The following is a 21061-nucleotide window of genomic DNA, read 5'->3' as shown; positions in this document are numbered from 1 at the left end:
TTAGGGTTAGGGTTAGGTTAGATGCATCCATCTGTATGGAGAATGGGAGGGGTTTGTCTGATGTTAAGGCCTTGAGAACATCACCCACTGCCTTTGGAGCAAGGACCAGAGCCTCTGCCTTTGTTCTTCCAAAAGTCATTTTCTTTACTATTTTGGAATCATGTAGAATCTTTTGATTGAGCTTGTTTTTTTTTAAAGAAGAAATGTATCATTTAGATGCCTTTATTTCATATTCGCCGCAGACGGTAGGCTATATATAGCACATTTTGTTTGGTTTTCAGTTTTCAATCCATAATAAGTTAACAGAAAAAATAAGTACACAACCACATTATTTCAACCTAATAAAACTATGTTTATTGTCATTGTTTTAAGAACACAAGGTGACTTGGTAATACTCACATTTTGAGTAAAAAGAATCCCACTGGTCACAATGGTGACCGTAATAATGTTTTTGTTATAAGGCTCTGAAAATGTTACTGAATGATGTATCAATGTATGTCCAGCTAAATTGAAATAATAACGGGTCTCAATTAAATAGGTGTAGTGTCACATGACCAGAACTCAGTCGTTACAAGGTTTAACTGAGGCTGCGTTAACATGATGGCACACCCTCCTCCAATCCCTCCACCGGAGCAAGGCCAGAGAGAGAGAGAGGAGAGAGAGAGAGGAGAGGAGAGGAGAGGGAGAGAGAGAGAGGAGAGGAGAGAGAGAGGGAGAGGAGAGAGAGGAGAGAGGAGAGAGAGAGAGAGGGAGAGAGAGAGAAAGACGTTCAAGTTAACACGCCATGTGTAGGAAAATAAACAGCTGCCGCAGCCTACCTATGATCCCTGGCACTGTTTTGCTTACTTGGTCCCTTTAAGCTGCACACCGGAGCATCTTTTAATCCAGCTGTTTGCTGTTCTCTGATATTTTCGGACATTTCGTTAATGTGTCGCTCGACACTTCGAGCTGACATGGGGATATCTTTTATCCTTGATTTGATTGTCTCTTTGTTTGGCAAGCCTTCAACATAAGTACACACAGCACGGTCCTTCTGACACACAAACCTGTAGTAGTCTGTCCACGAGGGCTGGAATGCCCGAATTTCTTTTGCTTTAAAGGGGAACACCAACATTTTGGGAAATTAGCTTATTTAACATCTTCCCTGGAGTTAGACAAGAAGATACATACCTTTTTTGTCTCTGTGCATGCATTTTAGCTTTGGGAATAGATGCTCCGTTAGCATAGCTTAGCTTCATCACTGGAAGTGAGGCAGGACAGTAGCCTTACAGTGCCTTACAGTGTATTGCAAGGTCTGGCATTGACCAAACTTGATATGCATGACCTTGGTGAGCTCTAGGTCAACTCCTGAAAAGGGGGTCAATGTCAGACTTTGCAATCAAAAGTTAGGGGGCTAATAACCCTTGCCATAATTTCAGTGCGCCCCCTAACTTTTGATTGCAAGGTCTGACATTGACCCCCTTTTCAGGAGTTGACCTAGAGCCCACCAAGGTCATGCATATCAAATTTGGTCAATGTCAGACCTTGCAATACACTGTAAGGCACTGTAAGGCTACTGTCCTGCCTCACTTCCAGTGATGAAGCTAAGCTATGCTAACGGAGCGTCTATTCCCAAAGCTAAAATGCACGCACAGAGACAAAAAAGGTATGTATCTTCTTGTCTAACTCCAGGGAAGATGTTAAATAAGCTAATTTCCCAAAATGTTGGAGTTCCCCTTTAACTTTCTTAGCTGGCGGGGTTGCCATCATGACAGAATGCGACCGCAGCACTGTGTGATTTTACCTGTGAACTGCGCGAGGCCAGCTGACTGCTGGGATGTACCATGTATTAGCTGTCATAGGGGTGTGCAAACCAGTCAACTTACAAAAAAGAGCCTGTTGGAGGATTTCAACAAGATAAATGCGACAACAGTGCAAAATATTTCACTATAATATTTCAAAGCGAAGTATTAACAGCAGTCCTGATCAACTGGATCACTGGGGCACAGCTGATCAACACTGGGGCACGTGCCCCAGTGATAGTGGTCTAAATACGCCGATGCTTCAAACATTAGTTTACATTATAGGGAAGGACAGAATAGCCAGCATTCCAAATTATCCTACAGTCAGAAACCTTTGCTTTCTTCATGAAAGAAAATTATGTTTTGTATACTTGGTGTACTATGGTGTAGACTTGGTGTAGACTTGGTGTATACTTCACCGAAGGCCGAAATTTTACCTCATGACCTATAAATAATAAGAAGAGAGATATTGGAGAGGAAGAGGAGTAGCTCATTGTCGGTCGAGGTTAGGAGGCTGATGATGAAGAGGTGGAGCAGAGAGGAAGGCTACAAGTCTTATTATGGCTATTAATGACTCCCAGCTTCCCAGTTTATATGCAGAAGCTGCACCAGGCAGTCCACCTGGAGGAGATGTGTGTCTGTATGTGAAGCTAATCTCCTACAGGGCCGACGTCACACAGGCTGACAGCAGGCCAAGGAGCGTTCTTTTTTTCCGTAGCCGCATTTCTGGCAAGACGCTCTCTGATTGGCCGACACCTGTTTAAGCTTAGGCACTCTTTCGAAGTTGGTTAAGGTTAGAGTTTGTCTTAGAGCAGTGGTCACCAACCTTTTTAAGCCCAAGATCACCTTTTCTTTTTTTTGTGAAGGCAAGATCTACCTATTGAAGCGTTGAGAGAAAAAGACAGCCAAGATTGTACTTTAAACTAAATAACTTTTATTTGCCTGTATTCTAATTACATGCAATGCTTTGGTCCAACATTAAAACGTCAAAGTAGAACTGTAATATGTACTTTCTCAGTCAGTGCTAAGTGCAGTCATCTTATGCAGCATCACTTTTCACATCAACATAAAAGTAGAACTGTAATGTGGACTTTCTCATATTATTAACATTGACAAACATATTTACAATTAGCATTTTATAAAGTAGAACTGTAATGTGTACTTTCTCAGTCAGTGCTAAGTGCAGTCATCTTATGCAGCATCACTTTTCACATCAAAACAAAAGTAGAACTGTAATGTGGACTTTCTCATATTATTAACATTGACAAACATAATTACAATTAGCATTTGATAAAGTAGAACTGTAATGTGTACTTTCTCAGTCAGTGCTAAGTGCAGTCATCTTATGCAGCATCACTTTTCACATCAAAACAAAAGTAGAACTGTAATGTGGACCTTCTCCTATTAATTAACATTGCCAAACATATTTACAATTAGCATTTTATAAAGTAGAACTGTAATATGTACTTTCTCAGTCAGTGCTAAGTGCAGTCCTCTTATGCAGCATCACTTTTCACATCAAAACAAAAGTTGAACTATAATGTGGACTCTCATATTATTAACATTAGAAAATGCTAATTGTAAATATGTTTGTCAAAGTAGAACTGTAATATGTACTTTCTCAGTCAGTGCTAAGTGCAGTAATCTTATGCAGCATCACTTTTCACATCAAAACAAAAGTAGAACTGTAATGTGGACTCTCAGGGAAAGATAATATTTTTTTTTCTTTTTCTTTTTTCTTTTTTTTTTCAGGGAAATATCTACATGGAAGGTCTCAAAGATCGACCAGTCGATCAAGATCGACGGGTTGGTGACCACTGTCTTAGAGCATGGCGATAGAACGCCAGGTAGTTTGCAGGCTGTTCGACGCGGAAATGGGCAAAGACACAGCTCGTCACGCGATTGGGCAAACATGTCAGTGGCCAATCAGAGAGCGTCAGTCAGTGGCCAATCAGAGAGCGTCTGCCAGAAATGCGGCTACGGAAAAAAATAACGCGGCCAAGGACCTGAATTTTAGAATACTTTTCAAATCGGAAAACGACAAGTATTTTATTTCAATGAATCCGTATGAATCACGGATCAACCATGTTCCGTTACAACACTAATTGTCATCAATATACCTGCATTAAAAAGAAATGTCCCCAGCTCATGTGCTGTCAGAACAGTCTTATGTTTGCAGGTTAAGTATTTAATGTTCACTATTTCACTATTGCCTATTACTGGGCCACCATCATCTTATCAACCAGGAAATGTCCACTGTCCGGCGGAGATTTGCTTGACCTCTGCCCTAGACTTTGCAAGAATGGAAAAGTTATGAGCTAAGGAACGATTTTAAACAATTCTGACACAGCCCTAGTCTTCTAAATACAGATTATTCTTGCATGATATCTAGGACTATCTATGTTTAGGGTTCGAAAACGTACTTCTTGTGGCTTAGAAAAATCACTCCTCGTACTTAAAAAAAGAATAAACAACGAGAAGCTAACAGCTAAGATATTCGAAATCGAACGTCATTCCTGTAGATTTAATATCTGTATAGTGGGACTGGATGAATCAGTTGACTGCACAAACGACTCGTTCGCGACAGTGTTAGCTCAAATTCTAGGACCAGATATCCTCTCTACACCACCTATAGTGGATCAGCGCTACAGAATTGGCATCCGAGACGACAACAAAAATAAATCGAGGGTGATTATTGCTAGCCTACGTCAAACTGGAATAAGAGATACGATTATCCGGGCGGCACGAAAGAAGAGGGGAACTCTGCAACACAATGGGAAACTAGTGTATTTCTATGAGGATTTTTGCCGCAAGGTTGTAACCCTACGAGCCCGTTACAAGTCAGTGATGTCTCAGCTTTTTGAGAAAAAATTCCAACCTACACTACGCTACCCAGCGAATCTTTCCATCATGGATAAAAATGGAAAAAGGGTCCGGCTCTACTCTACTGAAGACGCAGAGGATTACATGAGGGACCCACAGCGCGGAGGAGGCTAAGTCTTATTCATCTTTTTTTATCTTTTTTTGATAACTTCGTTATAACTTAGACACCAAAAACGGCATCAAACAAGCTTTGATAACATTGATGTAGAAATAGGTTAATATGTGACGCTAGATACTATATTTTTGTAAAGGTTCGCTGTTTGGGCCCGCTAGATTTATGGGTTTTGTGCAAGTCATGATTTGTTGTTGACATTTTGGAATACTCTGGACTTTTTCAACGCTCTGTGTCGTATTGGAATATACTGGAATAATATCACTCTATGGCAGGGGTCAGCAACCTTTTTGACATGGAGTGCCTGTTTGAAATATAGTTGTAACTAGTGTGCCTCAACAATATTCCATGCATCGTAATTTTTTTCTTCTCATAATCAGGTCTTTTTAATGATATTTTTTACATTATTACATCATTATTGTTATTGTTATTATTAACAATATTATTATGATGGTTGTATCAACCCTAAATCTGAGTTGGGGGGGGGGTGCAATGCAGACAAACAGCTGCATACAGTGCGACCATTTCACTCACATTTGCCCATTCATTTTTGGACACATCACACACCATCGGTGTGTGTACTGTACGTGTGCTGTCATAGCTCCACCTACAGGCCTAATGGAGAACACCAGGATGTGAATGGAGGGTGAATGTGAGGTATATCGTGTAAATAAGTTTTGATTGATCGCAAGACTACACTGTAAAAAAATAAATAATAATAAATTACCAGAACTTAAAAATATTGAGTTCAGTTACTGTGCATTAAGGGTTTCAGTTTTCAATCCATAATAAGTTAACAGAAAAATAAGTACACAACCACATTATTTCAACCTAATAAAACTATGTTTATTGTCATTGTTTTAAGAACACAAGTTGACTTGGTAATACTCACATTTTGAGTAAAAAAAAATGCTTTTAACATGTGCAATGTTCAATGAAATAGAAAAATAAATAATAAAATGTGTTGATTAATCCCACTGGTCACAATGGTGACCGTAATAATGTTTTTGTTATAAGGCTCTGCAAATGTTACTGAATGATGTAGCAAATGTATTTCCAGCTAAATTGAAATAATAAACAAATAAAGGGTCTCAATTAAATATGTGGTAGTAAAAAGAACCTGTGGGAGGATTTTAACAAGATAAATGCGACAACAGTGCAAAATATTTCACTATAATATTTCAAGGCAAAAAAAAATTAATGCTGCCCCTATGGCACGCAGAATGCCCTGGAACATAAACAACAATTTGTGACCATACACAAGAATCATATCCGGAAGAACAACAGCCTTCACAGCGGAATACTGCCCACCCCTGTTTGGGGGACGAACTGCATACACGTATTTAAAACCTTCCTTTTCATCTAGGTGTTTAAGCTTGGCAAAGTTATTTTAAGATTTAAGCAGATGTTCTCCACTTTTTGAGATTTCTATAATTTAGTTCTATACATCTTTTTTATTCTTCAGTGTGTTTAACCTATACATGTTAGTATAAGGGTTAAGTGAACTATGATAATTGAGGCATATTTTTTATTTTTATTTTATTATTTTAACGGGAGAGTGGCTAGGCCACGGGTGACATTCTATTAAGGTAGAATTAAGAGTTTTAGATCCTATGGCAATTTGCATAGGAAAGTTAAGGATAAATGGCTCATTCTGGGCTGACTGGTCGTGTAAGGGAGGGAGGGAGGGGGGTATAGGGGATTATATGTATATATGTATGTTTTCAGGCTCGGCTCTCAACAGGACCTCAATAATTGGATATATATCTATTGTGAATTGGTACTCCATACGAATTATACACAAGAATACAACAACATGTTTAGATTATGGCTAGTTTGAATATAATGATTTGGAATACTGGGGGACTAAACAAACAACATAAACGCAAAAGCGTGCTTACACTGATGAAAAACAAACAGGTTGATGTGGCTTTTTTAAGCGAAACGCACTTATTAGTGGATGACAATGTAATGCTAGCGGACAAAATATATCATAACATTAGCTACTCATCTTTTGGAACGAGATCCCGTGGGGTTGCTATAATGCTATAGTCGCGAAACGGAAGTTGAATATTGAATTGTTGGACGTATGGTCTGATGTGGATGGTCGAGTAACCATAGCTAAAATAGAATACAGTAACAGGAAAATCGTGTTGGTAGCGGCCTATGCCCCAAATCTTTACGACGCTAACTTCTACGCTACACTCACTAGAGCAATGTTGAACCTTCCTGAGTATTCATTTATAATTGGCACGGATTTTAATGCTATTTGGGATCCCGTGATGGATAAATCTAATCCCACCATTTCCAATGATCAGAAACATGCATCTAATGCACTAAAGGATTGGGCCAAGAATACAGGTGTAAATGACCTATGGCGATTACTCAACCCAACGGCCCGATAGTACTCTTTTCGCTCTGCAAGACACAAGACATTTTCCAGAATACATTATGTTTTTGCATCCCCAAGACTATTTGATAACTATAACGTGGAAATGGTGCCCAATGCACTATCAGATCACAGCTATTTACTCCTGAAAGGTTCATTTGGTAGACTGTCATCCCGAGCCCCAAGATGGCGATTTAACTCGACACTGCTGAAAAACAATGAATAAATTATACAATTCAAAGTTGAACTTATTAAATTCCTGCGGAGTAATGCGGATTCGGTACATGACCCCAGAATGTTATGGATGTCGGTAAAGGGTTTTATCAAGGATTACACAACAGTCTTTGCCTCCAACCTACGCAAGAATCGTTGTTCAAAATTGGTAGCGCTGGAAACACTTTACTCGTCGTTATTCTCCTCTTTACAATACAACTACTCGGTTTGATTGGAGTCTCAAATTAATGTGTTAAAAAAAGAGATTAACGCCATTTTAAGACAACAATCTGAATTTCAAATACGTAGCACAAGACAACATTATTACTTTCATGGTTCTAAACCAAGTCACCTACTAGCTATGAAGATACGATCCAACGCAAAATTAGCAGATATCCCTACTATTAAGGACCAACAAGGACTTGTTACAGACCCCAAAAAAATTTACGAGACTTTCAGAGAGTTTTACTCCAACTTGTACAAATCAGAAATGGTTTTCGATCTAAATAAACTGGATACATTTAAACTTAATCAAATTAACCTACCTAAACTCTCAGTGGAAGACGCTAAACAGTTAGATACACCTATTACACTAGAGGAACTTAGGGAGGCTATATCTGAAATGCAAATTGGTAAGGCTCCTGGATGGGATGGTATCCCACCAGAACTGTACCTCTCATGTTGGGATGTAATTGGACCCCTATTACTTGATATGATTTTATACTCAATCAAAGAGGGGAACTTCCCCAGGGACATCAATATGCCACTCATATCTGTCCTCCTTAAAAAGGACAAAGAACCCACCGAATGTGGTAGATATAGACCCTTAAGTCTCCTCGGAACCGATCTCAAGCTGTATGCTAAGCTACTAGCCATCAGACTTCAAAAGCATATGACATCTTTAGTTCATCCTGATCAGACTGGCTTCATAAAAGGCCGCCTGATCACGGATAATATAAGACGGTTACTACATGTATTAGACGCCAGCAAGGATGCCATTCCACCTACAGCTGTATTATCCTTGGATGCGATGAAAGCTTTTGATAGGTTGGAATGGTCTTATTTATGGGCAGCGCTTGTCCAGACAGGGTTGCCCTCTTAGTCCCGGACTATTTGCTCTATCCTTAGAGCCTTTAGCACAGTATATAAGACAATCCCAATCCATAGAGCCAATCTCAATTAAGGGCACACAGCATCATATTAGTTTATATGCGGACAACGTAATATTGTTCATGCAAAACCCTACCACCTCACTGCCTCATCTTCTCAAGATGATTGATGATTTTGGCAATCTATCGGGATTTAGGATAAACTGGCCAAAGTTGGCCTTCCTCCCACTTAATGTCTCTGCGAAGACTACAATCCTTCCAGGAAATATACCAATGGTAGAACACTTTAGATGCCTTGGAGTTGAAATATTCCCATATTCCCAATATATGCCAAATGGTGAAGTATAATTATACAAGAGAACACTTTAGATGTCTTGGAGTTGAAATATTCCCATATTCCCAATATATGCCAAACGGTGAAGTATAATTATACAAGACTCCAAGATAGGATCACAGATGACTTTGACAGGTGGTCAAAACTTAAAAACTCAGAACAGGCCCGAGTATCAATAGTTAAGATGGATGTTTTACCTAGAATCAACTTCTTTAGTTCAATGTTACCGTTACCCCCCCCCCCCCCCCCCCCTGCTGGTTACTGGAAAAAATTACACTCCACCGCATATAAATTTATTTGGAACAACAAACCTCCACGAATAAAAAGATCCACCGCACAGAGAAACAAAGCCGACGGAGGTTTAGCATTTCCAGACTTCTACCACTATTTTAAAGCGTTCTTTTTAAGACCACTGATCACCTGGTTTGATTCTCAAGCATCTGTATCCTGGAGAACATTAGAAGAAAACATAGTGGCACCACATAGACTGCAGGATATAGTATACACCAAATTATCAATTAAGCAATGCGACTTGAAATTTGGTCCTCTTATTACACATGTGATTCGGATATGGCGTGACACACAGAAAAAATATACTAACCAACATAAATGGCATAGCCATTCTCCCCAATGCACTCCTTATTGCACAACGACCTATCAGATATCCCAAATGGGAAAAGCAGGGCATACATACATTGGGAGATATCTTCAACGAACGGGGTTTCTGTAGCTATCATGAAATTCATAACAAATTTAACCTCACCAGCTCCACTTATTATTTCTATATACAGTTATTAGCAACTTTGAAGGCTCATGGAGTCCCATTAAAGATACCACTTGAGCACCACAGATATCTGAATAGAAATTCTTCTATGAAAGGGAGACATCGAGAGGCTTCGTATCAGACTTTTATCATCACTTACTTACGTCTTCGTATGGAATCCTCCCCCTAGACTCAGTCTGGAGGAGGGATGTACCAGACTTGGAAGTAGATTTTGATTGGCAAGAAGTCTGGGCAAACGTTCGACTAGCATCACGCAACCCGGATCATCAACAGATTAATCTTAATTATATTCATAGGACTTACCTGACTCCTATAAGATTGAACCGAATGGGGCCTAAACAAGACTCTCTATGCTCCTTGTGTCTAAGGGGTGATATCGGTACATTTATACATATGTACTGGGAATGCCCCCCTGTTAAGATATTCTGGGAAGAAGTAACCACGCAATTATCAGAATTTTTATTTCTGACCATACCTGTACTGCCTTCTGTATTGTTGTTGAATGATGTTTCTCAGTTAGCAGCCTCTATACAGCTAAAGAGACTAATTTTGTCCGGTCTTACGGCTGCTAAAAAGCTGATAGCATCACGCTGGATTCAACCGGATAAAATGTGCCTGAAGGTATGGGTTCTTACCTATCTCGATGTGATTTATCTAGAGATGTATACAGCAAGAATTTTAGGTGTCAATGAAGCCAGCATTGCAATCTGGTTAGAAGTGGTGGAGAGAATAAAGGTTAGCATATGAATTGTAATCCTTGGTTAGAAACGAAATAATGGATGGATTATCCAAGGGGGGTCCTGAGGGGGGGGGGGGGGGAAGAGCGAGCAAGAGCATATGTATGTATTGTATTGTATTGCAAGTATTATGTATATATCTCGTAAACTACATTTATATTGATTCAAATACTGGAATGTATAATCCTGTGATTTATTGTGGATATTTACTGTTAATGCTTGTGTGTCTAGTTTTATGTCATGTCAAAAAAAAAAAAAAAAAATGTGTTTTAAAAAAAAGAAAAAAAAAATCTAAACAGAGACACTTTGATAACTAATCGTTGATCCCTTTTTTCCCCGCCTCACAGAGCCTGGAGAGCCTGACAGAACGCTGTGAGAGCGCCCTCTCCCTGCTAGGAGAGGCACTGCAGTCTATGGACACTGAGCCAATGCCAGACACTATCAAGGTACTGCGAGATTACATTTAAAGGAGGTTTTCAACATTGAAGTGTGTCTTTTACTCACCTTTGGGAAGTACTACGGTGATAACCAGAAAGTTGGACTAGGTTCCAGAGCTGGGTCTGGGTCGGGTGTGCATCTGAGCTGCACTATGGGCCTATCACAGACCCCACTATCTCAAACTTTGTTTGTCCGAGGGAAGCAACAGTTCCAAAAAAGAGGGCGGGACTTGAGATAGAGTGAACTACAGAAATCCATGTAAAAGAAAATTAAGTTATGTCTGATAAAGATCTATTATTGTCTGTCTTGGCAATTGTTACAGGAATCTTCTTAACCAAAATAATTGCCCATAGAATCATAAATAACCACGAGACTCTTCTCCAGGCTGTTCCTTTAAGCATTGACAAGCACAGACAACTCATGACGAGCGTCCTGGTTGACCAACGATTGACAGAGCTGCAGCAAAGGGGAGGGGCCTGGCTAGCGGGATTGACCAATAGCACATCTGGATTGGCACAGAAGTCCCCGGACTGCAGGTACTGAAGGCGTAATCTTTACTTGATCAGTTAGATGTCAGTAGATAATATCACAGATATTGAGTCTATAGCTTAATGAATTAGAACATTAAACTGGCTTATTTTCCTCTCTTGGCCTTTATAAGCTTTGGTCTTTGTTCCTCCAGGGCTGCCCTAGCTGCGACCTCTAACCTCTATGACAGCGTGGACGATGCCCTCCACGGGCTTGTCCGTGTGTCCAACCAGAGGGGTCGTGACCTGGAGGCCCTGGGCCGTCTAGCAGGGCTTGTGGTCAAGCTGGAAAAGGTGAGAAGGATTCAGAAGGCAGTGGTCTATAGCCTGTATGAAGAGCTGTGTGTGTGTGTGTGTGTGTGTGTGTGTGTGTGTGTGTGTGTGTGTGTGTGTGTGTGTGTGTGTGTGTGTGTGTGTGTGTGTGTGTGTGTGTGTGTGTGTGTGTGTGTGTGTGTGTGTGTGTGTGTGTGTGTGTGTGTGTGCGTGTGTGTATATTTGTGTTTATACAATGGCATGCAAATATCTTGATTCTGATTGGCTGAAACAGTCAAGTTAGCCGTTGTTATTTCGTATAACACACTCCACGTGACCCCAGATCCCTCCCACAATTTTTTTTTTTTTTTAATGAGTCTGAATAGATAGACAAATGGAAGTATGAATATTTTTTGAACGAATCCTCCAAAAAAGATAGTCAACTGGAATATGTTAGTTCGTTACACATATTGTTATGGTTTGTAACCGACCCCAATCGCACAACACAAGACAGGTATGAGAGTAAGCCAAAACAGGGCAAATATTTATTATTGAACAAAAAGCGGCACAGTCCCTTTAAGGGAGAACACAAAAACACTAGAGTCAAGGAAATATGGAAAATGCGGCACTGTGCCTTTAAGAGGCGAACAGGCTAAGGGACTAAGGCTAAGGGCCAGGGCTAGTTTCAAGTTTCAAGTTTCTTTAATAGTTGTCATACAGAAGTACAGAATACTTTTATACAAAATGCTTCTTACTGTTGCGCTCCAGAGACTGTGCAAGACAAGATAAGTATGAAATAAAATAACATAGTAAAATTAGAAGTAAAAAAAATGAGGTCACAGTGTTCAGTTTAGACATATGTACAATGTTCGATGCAGAATAGACGTAGTTACCATACAATATACAATACTGTGCAGTGTACTAATATACAATACTATATAGTGCAAGGCAGAAATGGAGAAATGGGACGAGGTGCAATTTAGGTACAATTCACAGTAGGTGTACGAGTTGTAGTGCAAATCCTTTATCAATAAATATAAAGTGTAAGTGTGTTTGTGTGATCTAAAGTGTGGAGAGTGGGTGCTGCAGTGTGTTGTTTGTTTGAGTGCGTGTGGGTGTGTGTGCTGTGTGCATTTGATGGTTGTTGCATAGTGATTATTGTTCGTTTAGCAGCCTGATGGCCTGGGGATAGAAGCTTCTTCTGAGTCTTTCTGTGCTCGCCTTAAGACTCCGGTATCGCTTGCCTGACAGTTCAAAGAGGCAGTTGTTCGGGTGGCTCGAGTCCTTAATAATTCTCTTAGCCTTCCCCTTGCACCGCTTGTTGTAAATGTTCTGGAGGGTGGGAAGCCCCCCTCCAATTGTGCGTTCGGCTGAACGTGTCACTCTTTGTAGTCTGCTACGGTCTTGTGCAGTGCTATTCCCAAACCAGGAGGTGATGTTGCCGGTCAGGATGCTCTCTATTGTACATGAGTAGAAGTTCCTAAGGATCTTCTGACTGACTTGGAACTTCCTTAGGCGCCTGAGGAAGTAGAGGCGTTGTCGTGCCTTCTTCACAACACTGTCAATGTGTGTGGTCCATGTCAAGTCCTCGGATATGTGGGCTCCGAGGTACTTGAAACTGTTCACTCTCTCAACCGGTGCCCCGTCGATGCTGAGGGGGCTGTAGTCCTTGACCCCCGACCTCCTGAAGTCCACAATCATCTCTTTTGTTTTGCTGACGTTCAGGGAGAGGCAGTTCTCCTGACACCACTGTGACAGGTTCTCTACCTCTTCCAGGTAGGCCCTTTCGTCGTTGGCAGAGATCAGGCCCACCACTACTGTGTCATCAGCAAATTTGATGTTTGGTGTTGATGACAGGGCCAGGGCTAAGTGTCAGGGCCAGGACCAGGGGCACTGGAGAGGGGGACAGGGACAGAGGCCCGGAGAGGCGGGCTGGAGACAGGGACAGAGAACAGGGTTAAGGCCTTGGACAGGGCGAGGGCCAGAGCTGCTTACAGGGAAGGGGACAGGGTTCCGACGGCGGAGGCCTGGCACGGGGACAGGGGCCCGACAGCGGAGGCCAAGCACGGAGACAGGGGCCCGACAGCGGAGGCCGGGCACGGAGACAGGGGCCCGACGGCGGGGCCTGGCACGGGGACAGGGGCCCGACAGCGGAGACCGGGCACGGAGACAGGGGCCCGACGGCGGAGGCCGGGCACGGAGACAGGGGCCCGACGGCGGGGCCTGGCACGGGGACAGGGGCCCGACAGCGGAGGCCGGGCACGGAGACAGGGGCCCGACGGCGGAGGCCGGGCACGGAGACAGGGGCCCGACGGCGGAGGCCTGGCACGGAGATCCTCTTCGTCCCTACACCGAGTAGGGCTCTGATGCTCTTAAAGGAATCCTCCTCCTCGGATGCTGCAGACGGGCAGCGCAGAACATAGGGGGTCCCAGGGGACCGGGACGAAGAGACGCCATCCTCCCGTGAAAATAGGGAGCGATGGCGAGCCGCCTTGACGTCTGGAGTGGGAACACTGGAAAACCTCCCGTAGAGAATTAGAGAGCGAAGACGGCGTCCCACTCCAGGCAAACGGCGACAGGTGGTGATGGCTGGGCCGTCGTCTCACGCCGGAGACGCGGCAGGTGATGGTGACATACAGAATGGTAACGTACAGCACTCCATGAACACAGACACAGATACAGAACGACCCGACCAGGACTGGAACGGAGGTCCAGGTATATAAAGCCCTCGGGGGCGCTAATCACAAACTATGACAGCTGCGTGAAGGTAGTCCAAGGGTGGGGGCTGGTAAAGGAGAGTAGACAGGGAAAAAATATCGCAAGGGTGGGGGCTGGTGAAGGAGAGTAGACAGGGAAAAGTTCTCGCAAGGGTGGGGGCTGGTGAGGTGAGGACAGGGAAAAAAGGTCCAGGGAACAGGCGAATCCTCACAGTACCCCCCCCTCCACGGGAGCCACCGGGCGACCAAAAAAATCAGACAGCGGGGCAGGGGACAAGACAAAGCAACAAACAAAAAAAAATGGGCCATGCTAGCAGGGGAAGCTACACCTAAAGTGGGGCTAGCAGAGGGACAGGGTAGCTGCCAGAGCATTGCTAGCTACAGGGCCTATGCTAGCTGTAATGCTACATTAGCATAGAGGCTGCGCTAGCTGCCGGAGCTAGGCTAGCAGACAGGGCTGGACTAGCAAAGGAGAACAAGCTAGCTGAAAGGACAGTCCTAGCTGTGGGGAACAGGGTAGCTAACAGGGGAGCTAACGAGGCTAACAGGGGAGCTAACAGGGAAGCTAACAGGGGAGTTAACATGAGAACTAACAGGGGAGCTAAAGAGGCTAACAGGGGAGCTAACAGGGGAAACAAAGAGGCTCACTCACATACACTGTCCGTGCTGGCTGGGGTCGTCGACTGGTCGGGTCGTACTGTTATGGTTTGTAACCGACCCCAATCGCACAACACAAGACAGGTATGAGAGTAAGCCAAAACAGGGCAAATATTTATTATTGAACAAAAAGCGGCACAGTCCCTTTAAGGGAGAACACAAAAACACTAGAGTCAAGGAAATATGGAAAATGCGGCACTGTGCCTTTAAGAGGCGAACAGGCTAAGGGACTAAGGCTAAGGGCCAGGGCTAAGGGCCAGGGCTAAGTGTCAGGGCCAGGACCAGGGGCACTGGAGAGGGGGACAGGGACAGAGGCCCGGAGAGGCGGGCTGGAGACAGGGACAGAGAACAGGGTTAAGGCCTTGGACAGGGCGAGGGCCAGAGCTGCTTACAGGGAAGGGGACAGGGTTCCGACGGCGGAGGCCTGGCACGGGGACAGGGGCCCGACAGCGGAGGCCGGGCACGGAGACAGGGGCCCGACAGCGGAGGCCGGGCACGGAGACAGGGGCCCGACGGCGGGGCCTGGCACGGGGACAGGGGCCCGACAGCGGAGGCCGGGCACGGAGACAGGGGCCCGACGGCGGAGGCCGGGCACGGAGACAGGGGCCCGACGGCGGGGCCTGGCACGGGGACAGGGGCCCGACAGCGGAGGCCGGGCACGGAGACAGGGGCCCGACAGCGGAGGCCGGGCACGGAGACAGGGGCCCGACGGCGGAGGCCGGGCACGGAGACAGGGGCCCGACGGCGGAGGCCTGGCACGGAGATCCTCTTCGTCCCTACACCGAGTAGGGCTCTGATGCTCTTAAAGGAATCCTCCTCCTCGGATGCTGCAGACGGGCAGCGCAGAACATAGGGGGTCCCAGGGGACCGGGACGAAGAGACGCCATCCTCCCGTGAAAATAGGGAGCGATGGCGAGCCGCCTTGACGTCTGGAGTGGGAACACTGGAAAACCTCCCGTAGAGAATTAGAGAGCGAAGACGGCGTCCCACTCCAGGCAAACGGCGACAGGTGGTGATGGCTGGGCCGTCGTCTCACGCCGGAGACGCGGCAGGTGATGGTGACATACAGAATGGTAACGTACAGCACTCCATGAACACAGACACAGATACAGAACGACCCGACCAGGACTGGAACGGAGGTCCAGGTATATAAAGCCCTCTGGGGCGCTAATCACAAACTATGACAGCTGCGTGAAGGTAGTCCAAGGGTGGGGGCTGGTAAAGGAGAGTAGACAGGGGAAAAATCTCGCAAGGGTGGGGGCTGGTGAAGGAGAGTAGACAGGGAAAAGTTCTCGCAAGGGTGGGGGCTGGTGAGGTGAGGACAGGGAAAAAAGGTCCAGGGAACAGGCGAATCCTCACACATATGTTGGATTGAGCATTGTCTTTAGTCTGTGCTTAAGCGAGGGAACATTTATGCGCATGCACACTCCGTCATTAGCGTGCTTGCAATCAGTGTTAATATGAGGAACGCACCTCTCATGACAAATAAGATGGTTCAATGACTTTATCTAAATCCAATCAATATTCCTAATGCCGTTTCAATGTAAGGTTATAAAAATAAACATATAAACATTCAATACAATAACCTAAATATATAGCTTTGGCTCCTCTAAGTATTCACCAAATAACCACAAATATATGACTTTTCCCTTTAAACAATTTCATTGAAAGGACTATTTTTATCCATAGAAAACAGTAAATTATTCTCACCCATTTTTCATTTTCAACAAAGACGCGAAATGGGCGCGAACTGGTCACGTGATGCCTGTATAGACAACAGCACTTCCGCGTTTACATTGAGAAGATACATTGGATGTGGATGAGAGACTTGACATTAAGTGATTGTAGCTACGGGTGTGGGGGTGCTGGAGACATGATTCAATATACTTTTATAACAAATAGAGTTTGTTTGTCCGAGGTAAGCAACAGTTGTGATTGGAGGATCAAGAAAAGAGGGCAGGGTTTGAGATAGGTCCATTGGTTTGTCATGACCCATTGTGAAACAAACAAAAAATAAAAAAAAATAAATAAAAAATGGCAGTTGATTTATTATTTTTTTCAGACTTGGATCTACTATTGGATCTACTTTCTCTGTGGTTGGTTTTGTGAATAAATCTCCATTATGCTTCAATTACTGTGTGTTTATTGTATAGCAATAAGGTTGGGTGAATTCGGCCATTGTATAAAAGCATTACATCACTTGAAGTCGTGTGTTATACTCATTAGATCACGCCTATACGCCTCCGCTGCGCGTCGGGCCTAACAACCACCCCTAGGCGTGATCTAATGAGTATAACACACCTGCGCGTGATGTAATGCTTAAGTACATCATCTCCTTTGTTTGACATTCACTCTATCTTTTTTCCTCCATCCTTCCTCTTTCTCCCCCCTTTCTCTTTCTCTTTCTCTTACTCTCTCTCCCTCCCTCTCCCTGCCTGCCCCTCTCTCTCTCCCCCTCCTTTCTCTCTCCCCCCGCTTTCTCCCTCCATTTCTACCCCCCCTCCCCCCCCCCTCTCTCTCTCTCTCTTTCTCCCCCCCCTCTCTCCCCCCCCCCCCCTCTCTCCCCCCTCTATCTCCCCCCCCCCCCCTCTCTCCCCCCCCTCTCTCCCCCCTCCAGTGTGATAAGGAGATAGCACAGGTCCAGGATCAGCTAGAGGACTATAAGGAGCCTCCTCTCTCTCTCAGCAGGCTCTCCCTCAAACAGCAGAAGTTCAAAACGTTCAGAGAGGCGGCCAATGTGGGTTCTATCTCCACCGACACCTCCTTCATCCTCACACCAACACCTCCTTCATCCTCACAACGACACCTTCATCCACACAATGACACCTTCATCCCAACAATGACACCTCCTTCATCCCCACACCACACCTCCTTCATCCCCACACCGACACCTCCTTCATCCTCACAATGACACCTTCATATTCACACCGACACCTCCTTCATCCCCACACCGACACCTCCTTCATCCTCACAATGACACCTTCATATTCACACCGACACCTCCTTCATCCCCACACCGACACCTCCTTCATCCTCACAATGACACCTTCATCCTCACACCGACACCTCCTTCATCCTCACAATGACACCTCCTTCATCCTCACACCGACACCTCCTTCATCCTCACAATGACATCTTCATCCTCACACCGACACCTCCTTCATCCTCACAATGACACCTCCTACATCCCCACAATGACACCTCCTTCATCCTCACACCGACACCTCCTTCATCATCACACCGACACCTCCTACATCCTCACACCGACACCTCCTTCATCCTCACAATGACACCTCCTTCATCATCACAATGACACCTTCATCCTCACAATGACACCTCCCTCATCCTCACACCGACACCTCCTTCATCATCACAATGACACCTCCCTCATCCTCACAATGACACCTCCTTCATCCCCACAATGACACCTCCTACATCCTTACACTGAGACCTCCTACATCCTCACACCGACACCTCCTTCATCCTCACACCGACACCTTATTCATCCTCACACCGACACCTCCCTCATCATCACAATGACACCTCCCTCATCCTCACACCGACACCTTATTCATCCTCACACCGACACCTCCCTCATCATCACAATGACACCTCCTTCATCCTCACACCGACACCTTATTCATCCTCACACCGACACCTCCTTCATCATCACAATGACACCTCCTACATCCTTACACGACACCTCCTTCATCATCACAATGACACCTCCTACATCCTCACACGACACCTCCTTCATCATCACAATGACACCTCCTTCATCATCACAATGACACCTCCTACATCCTCACACGACACCTCCTTCATCATCACAATGACACCTCCTTCATCCTCACACCGACACCTTATTCATCCTCACACCGACACCTCCCTCATCCTCACACCAACACCTCCTTCATCCTTACACCGACACCTCCTTCATCCTCACACCGACACCTCCTACATCCTTACACTGACACCTCCTACATCCTCACAATGACACCTCCTTCATCCCCACAATGACACCTCCTTCATCCCCACAATGACACCTCCTTCATCCTCACCGACACCTCCTCTTGACGTCCACGTAGGACCTGCACAGTGTGACTCTGTCCGTGCTGAGTGACCTGGAGGGATGGGCTGAGCTGGAGGAGTGGGGAGGCCTGAGGGAGGTCCAGATCCTGGTGCCCCCGGTCAGGGAGAGACTCCGAGACATGTCCCACTGTCTGTCCGACTGCTGGACCACCCTGGACAACACACAGAGGCTGCTGTCCACACTCACCGAGGTAACGTATGCAGGAACGCATCCCAGGGTTCGCACAAGGTCCTTGAAGTGCTTAAAGTGCTAGATTTTTTACCAAAATAAGTCAAGGCCTGGAATTGAAAACAGCCATTTATTTTACAAGGTGCTTAAAAAGTCCTTGAAATTCAAATAAACCATTCACATTGAAAGTTTTGTTGATGTAAACTAGATGAAAGTCTTTCTCTGGTCTGCATACCCTTAACAATTGTGTGTATTGAGCCATACTGTATTGTACCCATTCTGCAATCTGTTAATAAAATTTTCAATCAATCAATCAATACATAAAAGGAATGTGTGCACGAGCCAACATGCACAAACATGTGTGTACACACACACACGCACACACACACACACACACACACACACACACAGACACACACAGATGTATAAACACCATAAATAAAGGGATAGTTCACATTTCAACAAGCCAAATTGGCATTCCTTTCAGTCCACCCAAAAAGTGTTTTGTACCAGGGTTTAGATTTCCGAAACGTTTGAAGAAGAAAACGTTTGAATACCGACCGGTGACGCTCTGCAAATGCTGGGCAAAGGTCTCGAGCGCCCAAGGCCTGTGTGTAGATTATAACTGTTATGGTTTGTAACCGACCCCAATCGCACAACACAAGACAGGTATGAGAGTAAGCCAAAACAGGGCATTTATTTATTACATAACATAAAGCGGCACTGTCCCTTTAAGGGAGAACACAAAAACACTAGAGTCAAAGAAATAGGGAAAATGCGGCACTGTGCCTTTAAGAGGCGAACAGGCTAAGGGCCAGGGCTAAGGGACAGGCCAGGGCAAAATGTCAAGGACCAGGACCAGGGGCACTGGAGAGGGGGACAGGGACAGAGGCCCGGAGAGGCGGGCTGGAGACAGGGACAGAGAACAGGGTTAAGGCCTTGGACAGGGCGAGGGCCAGAGCTGCTTACAGGGATGAGGACAGGGTTCCGACGGCGGAGGCCTGGCACGGGAACAGGGGCCCGACGGCGGAGGCCTGGCACGGGGACAGGGGCCCGACGGCGGGGCCTGGCACGGGAACAGGGCCCAACAGCGGGGCCTGGCACGGAGATCCTCCTCCTCCTCTTCGGATGCTGCAGACGGGCAGCGCAGAACAAAGGGGGTCCCAGGGGACCGGGATGGGAACATGCCGTCCTCCCGTGGAATACTAGGGAGCGACGACGAGCCTCACCCCAGGAACGAGGATCACGAAGAGACGCCTTCCTCCCGTGGAATCGGGAGCGATGACGAGCCGGCTTGACGTCTGGAGTGGGAACACTGGAAAACCTCCCGTAGAGAATTAGAGAGCGAAGACGGTGTCCCACTCCAGGCAAACGGCGACAGGTGGTGATGGCTGGCACGTCGTCTCACGCCGGAGACGCGGCAGGTGATGGTAACGTACAGGATGGTAACGTACAGAACTCCATGAACACAGAGTGTACACAGATACAGATACAGAACGAACACAGAGTCCAGAACACAGAACGACCCGACAAGGACTGGAGGGGAGGTCCAGGTATATAAAGCCCTCTGGGGCGCTAATCATAAACTATGACAGCTGCGTGAAGGTAGTCCAAGGGTGGGGGCTGGTGAAGAGTAGAGGAGAGTAAATCATCGCAAGGGTGGGGGCTGGTGAGGGAGAGTAGACAGGGAAAAGTTCAGGGAACAGGCGAATCCTCACAATAACTGCGTCATCTCGCTAATTTCAATTGGAATATGCGCTCATGTAAGCATGGCTTTTAATTGAAAGGGGCCCCGGTTTTGTCAGATTTCCTAGGAATGAGTATTCCTGACACTTTCTTGCCCCAGGGCCCTCTAGTGGCCTTGGCT

At 45.4% G+C, this 21061-nt stretch overlaps 1 protein-coding gene across 1 annotated transcript in view; it reads left to right on the top strand.

The window, feature by feature from the left end:
- Positions 1 to 21061, top strand: part of arhgef40 (Rho guanine nucleotide exchange factor (GEF) 40) — a gene marked incomplete at its 5' end in the record, with an annotated part of 150210 nt that overhangs the window by 90744 nt on the left and 38405 nt on the right. The window contains 5 exon segments of the mRNA XM_084327787.1: positions 10690 to 10788; positions 11165 to 11316; positions 11463 to 11601; positions 17551 to 17670; positions 19022 to 19221. Of these exon segments, the coding sequence (XP_084183913.1) occupies positions 10690 to 10788; positions 11165 to 11316; positions 11463 to 11601; positions 17551 to 17670; positions 19022 to 19221 (710 nt within the window).

Source organism: Notolepis coatsorum (assembly GCF_963971535.1).
Source record: "Notolepis coatsorum genome assembly, chromosome: 13".
Taxonomy (NCBI): Eukaryota; Metazoa; Chordata; class Actinopteri; order Aulopiformes; family Paralepididae; genus Notolepis; species Notolepis coatsorum.
The sequence above is the reverse complement of the archived record's forward strand: the minus strand, read 5'-3'. Positions and strand labels throughout refer to the sequence as shown.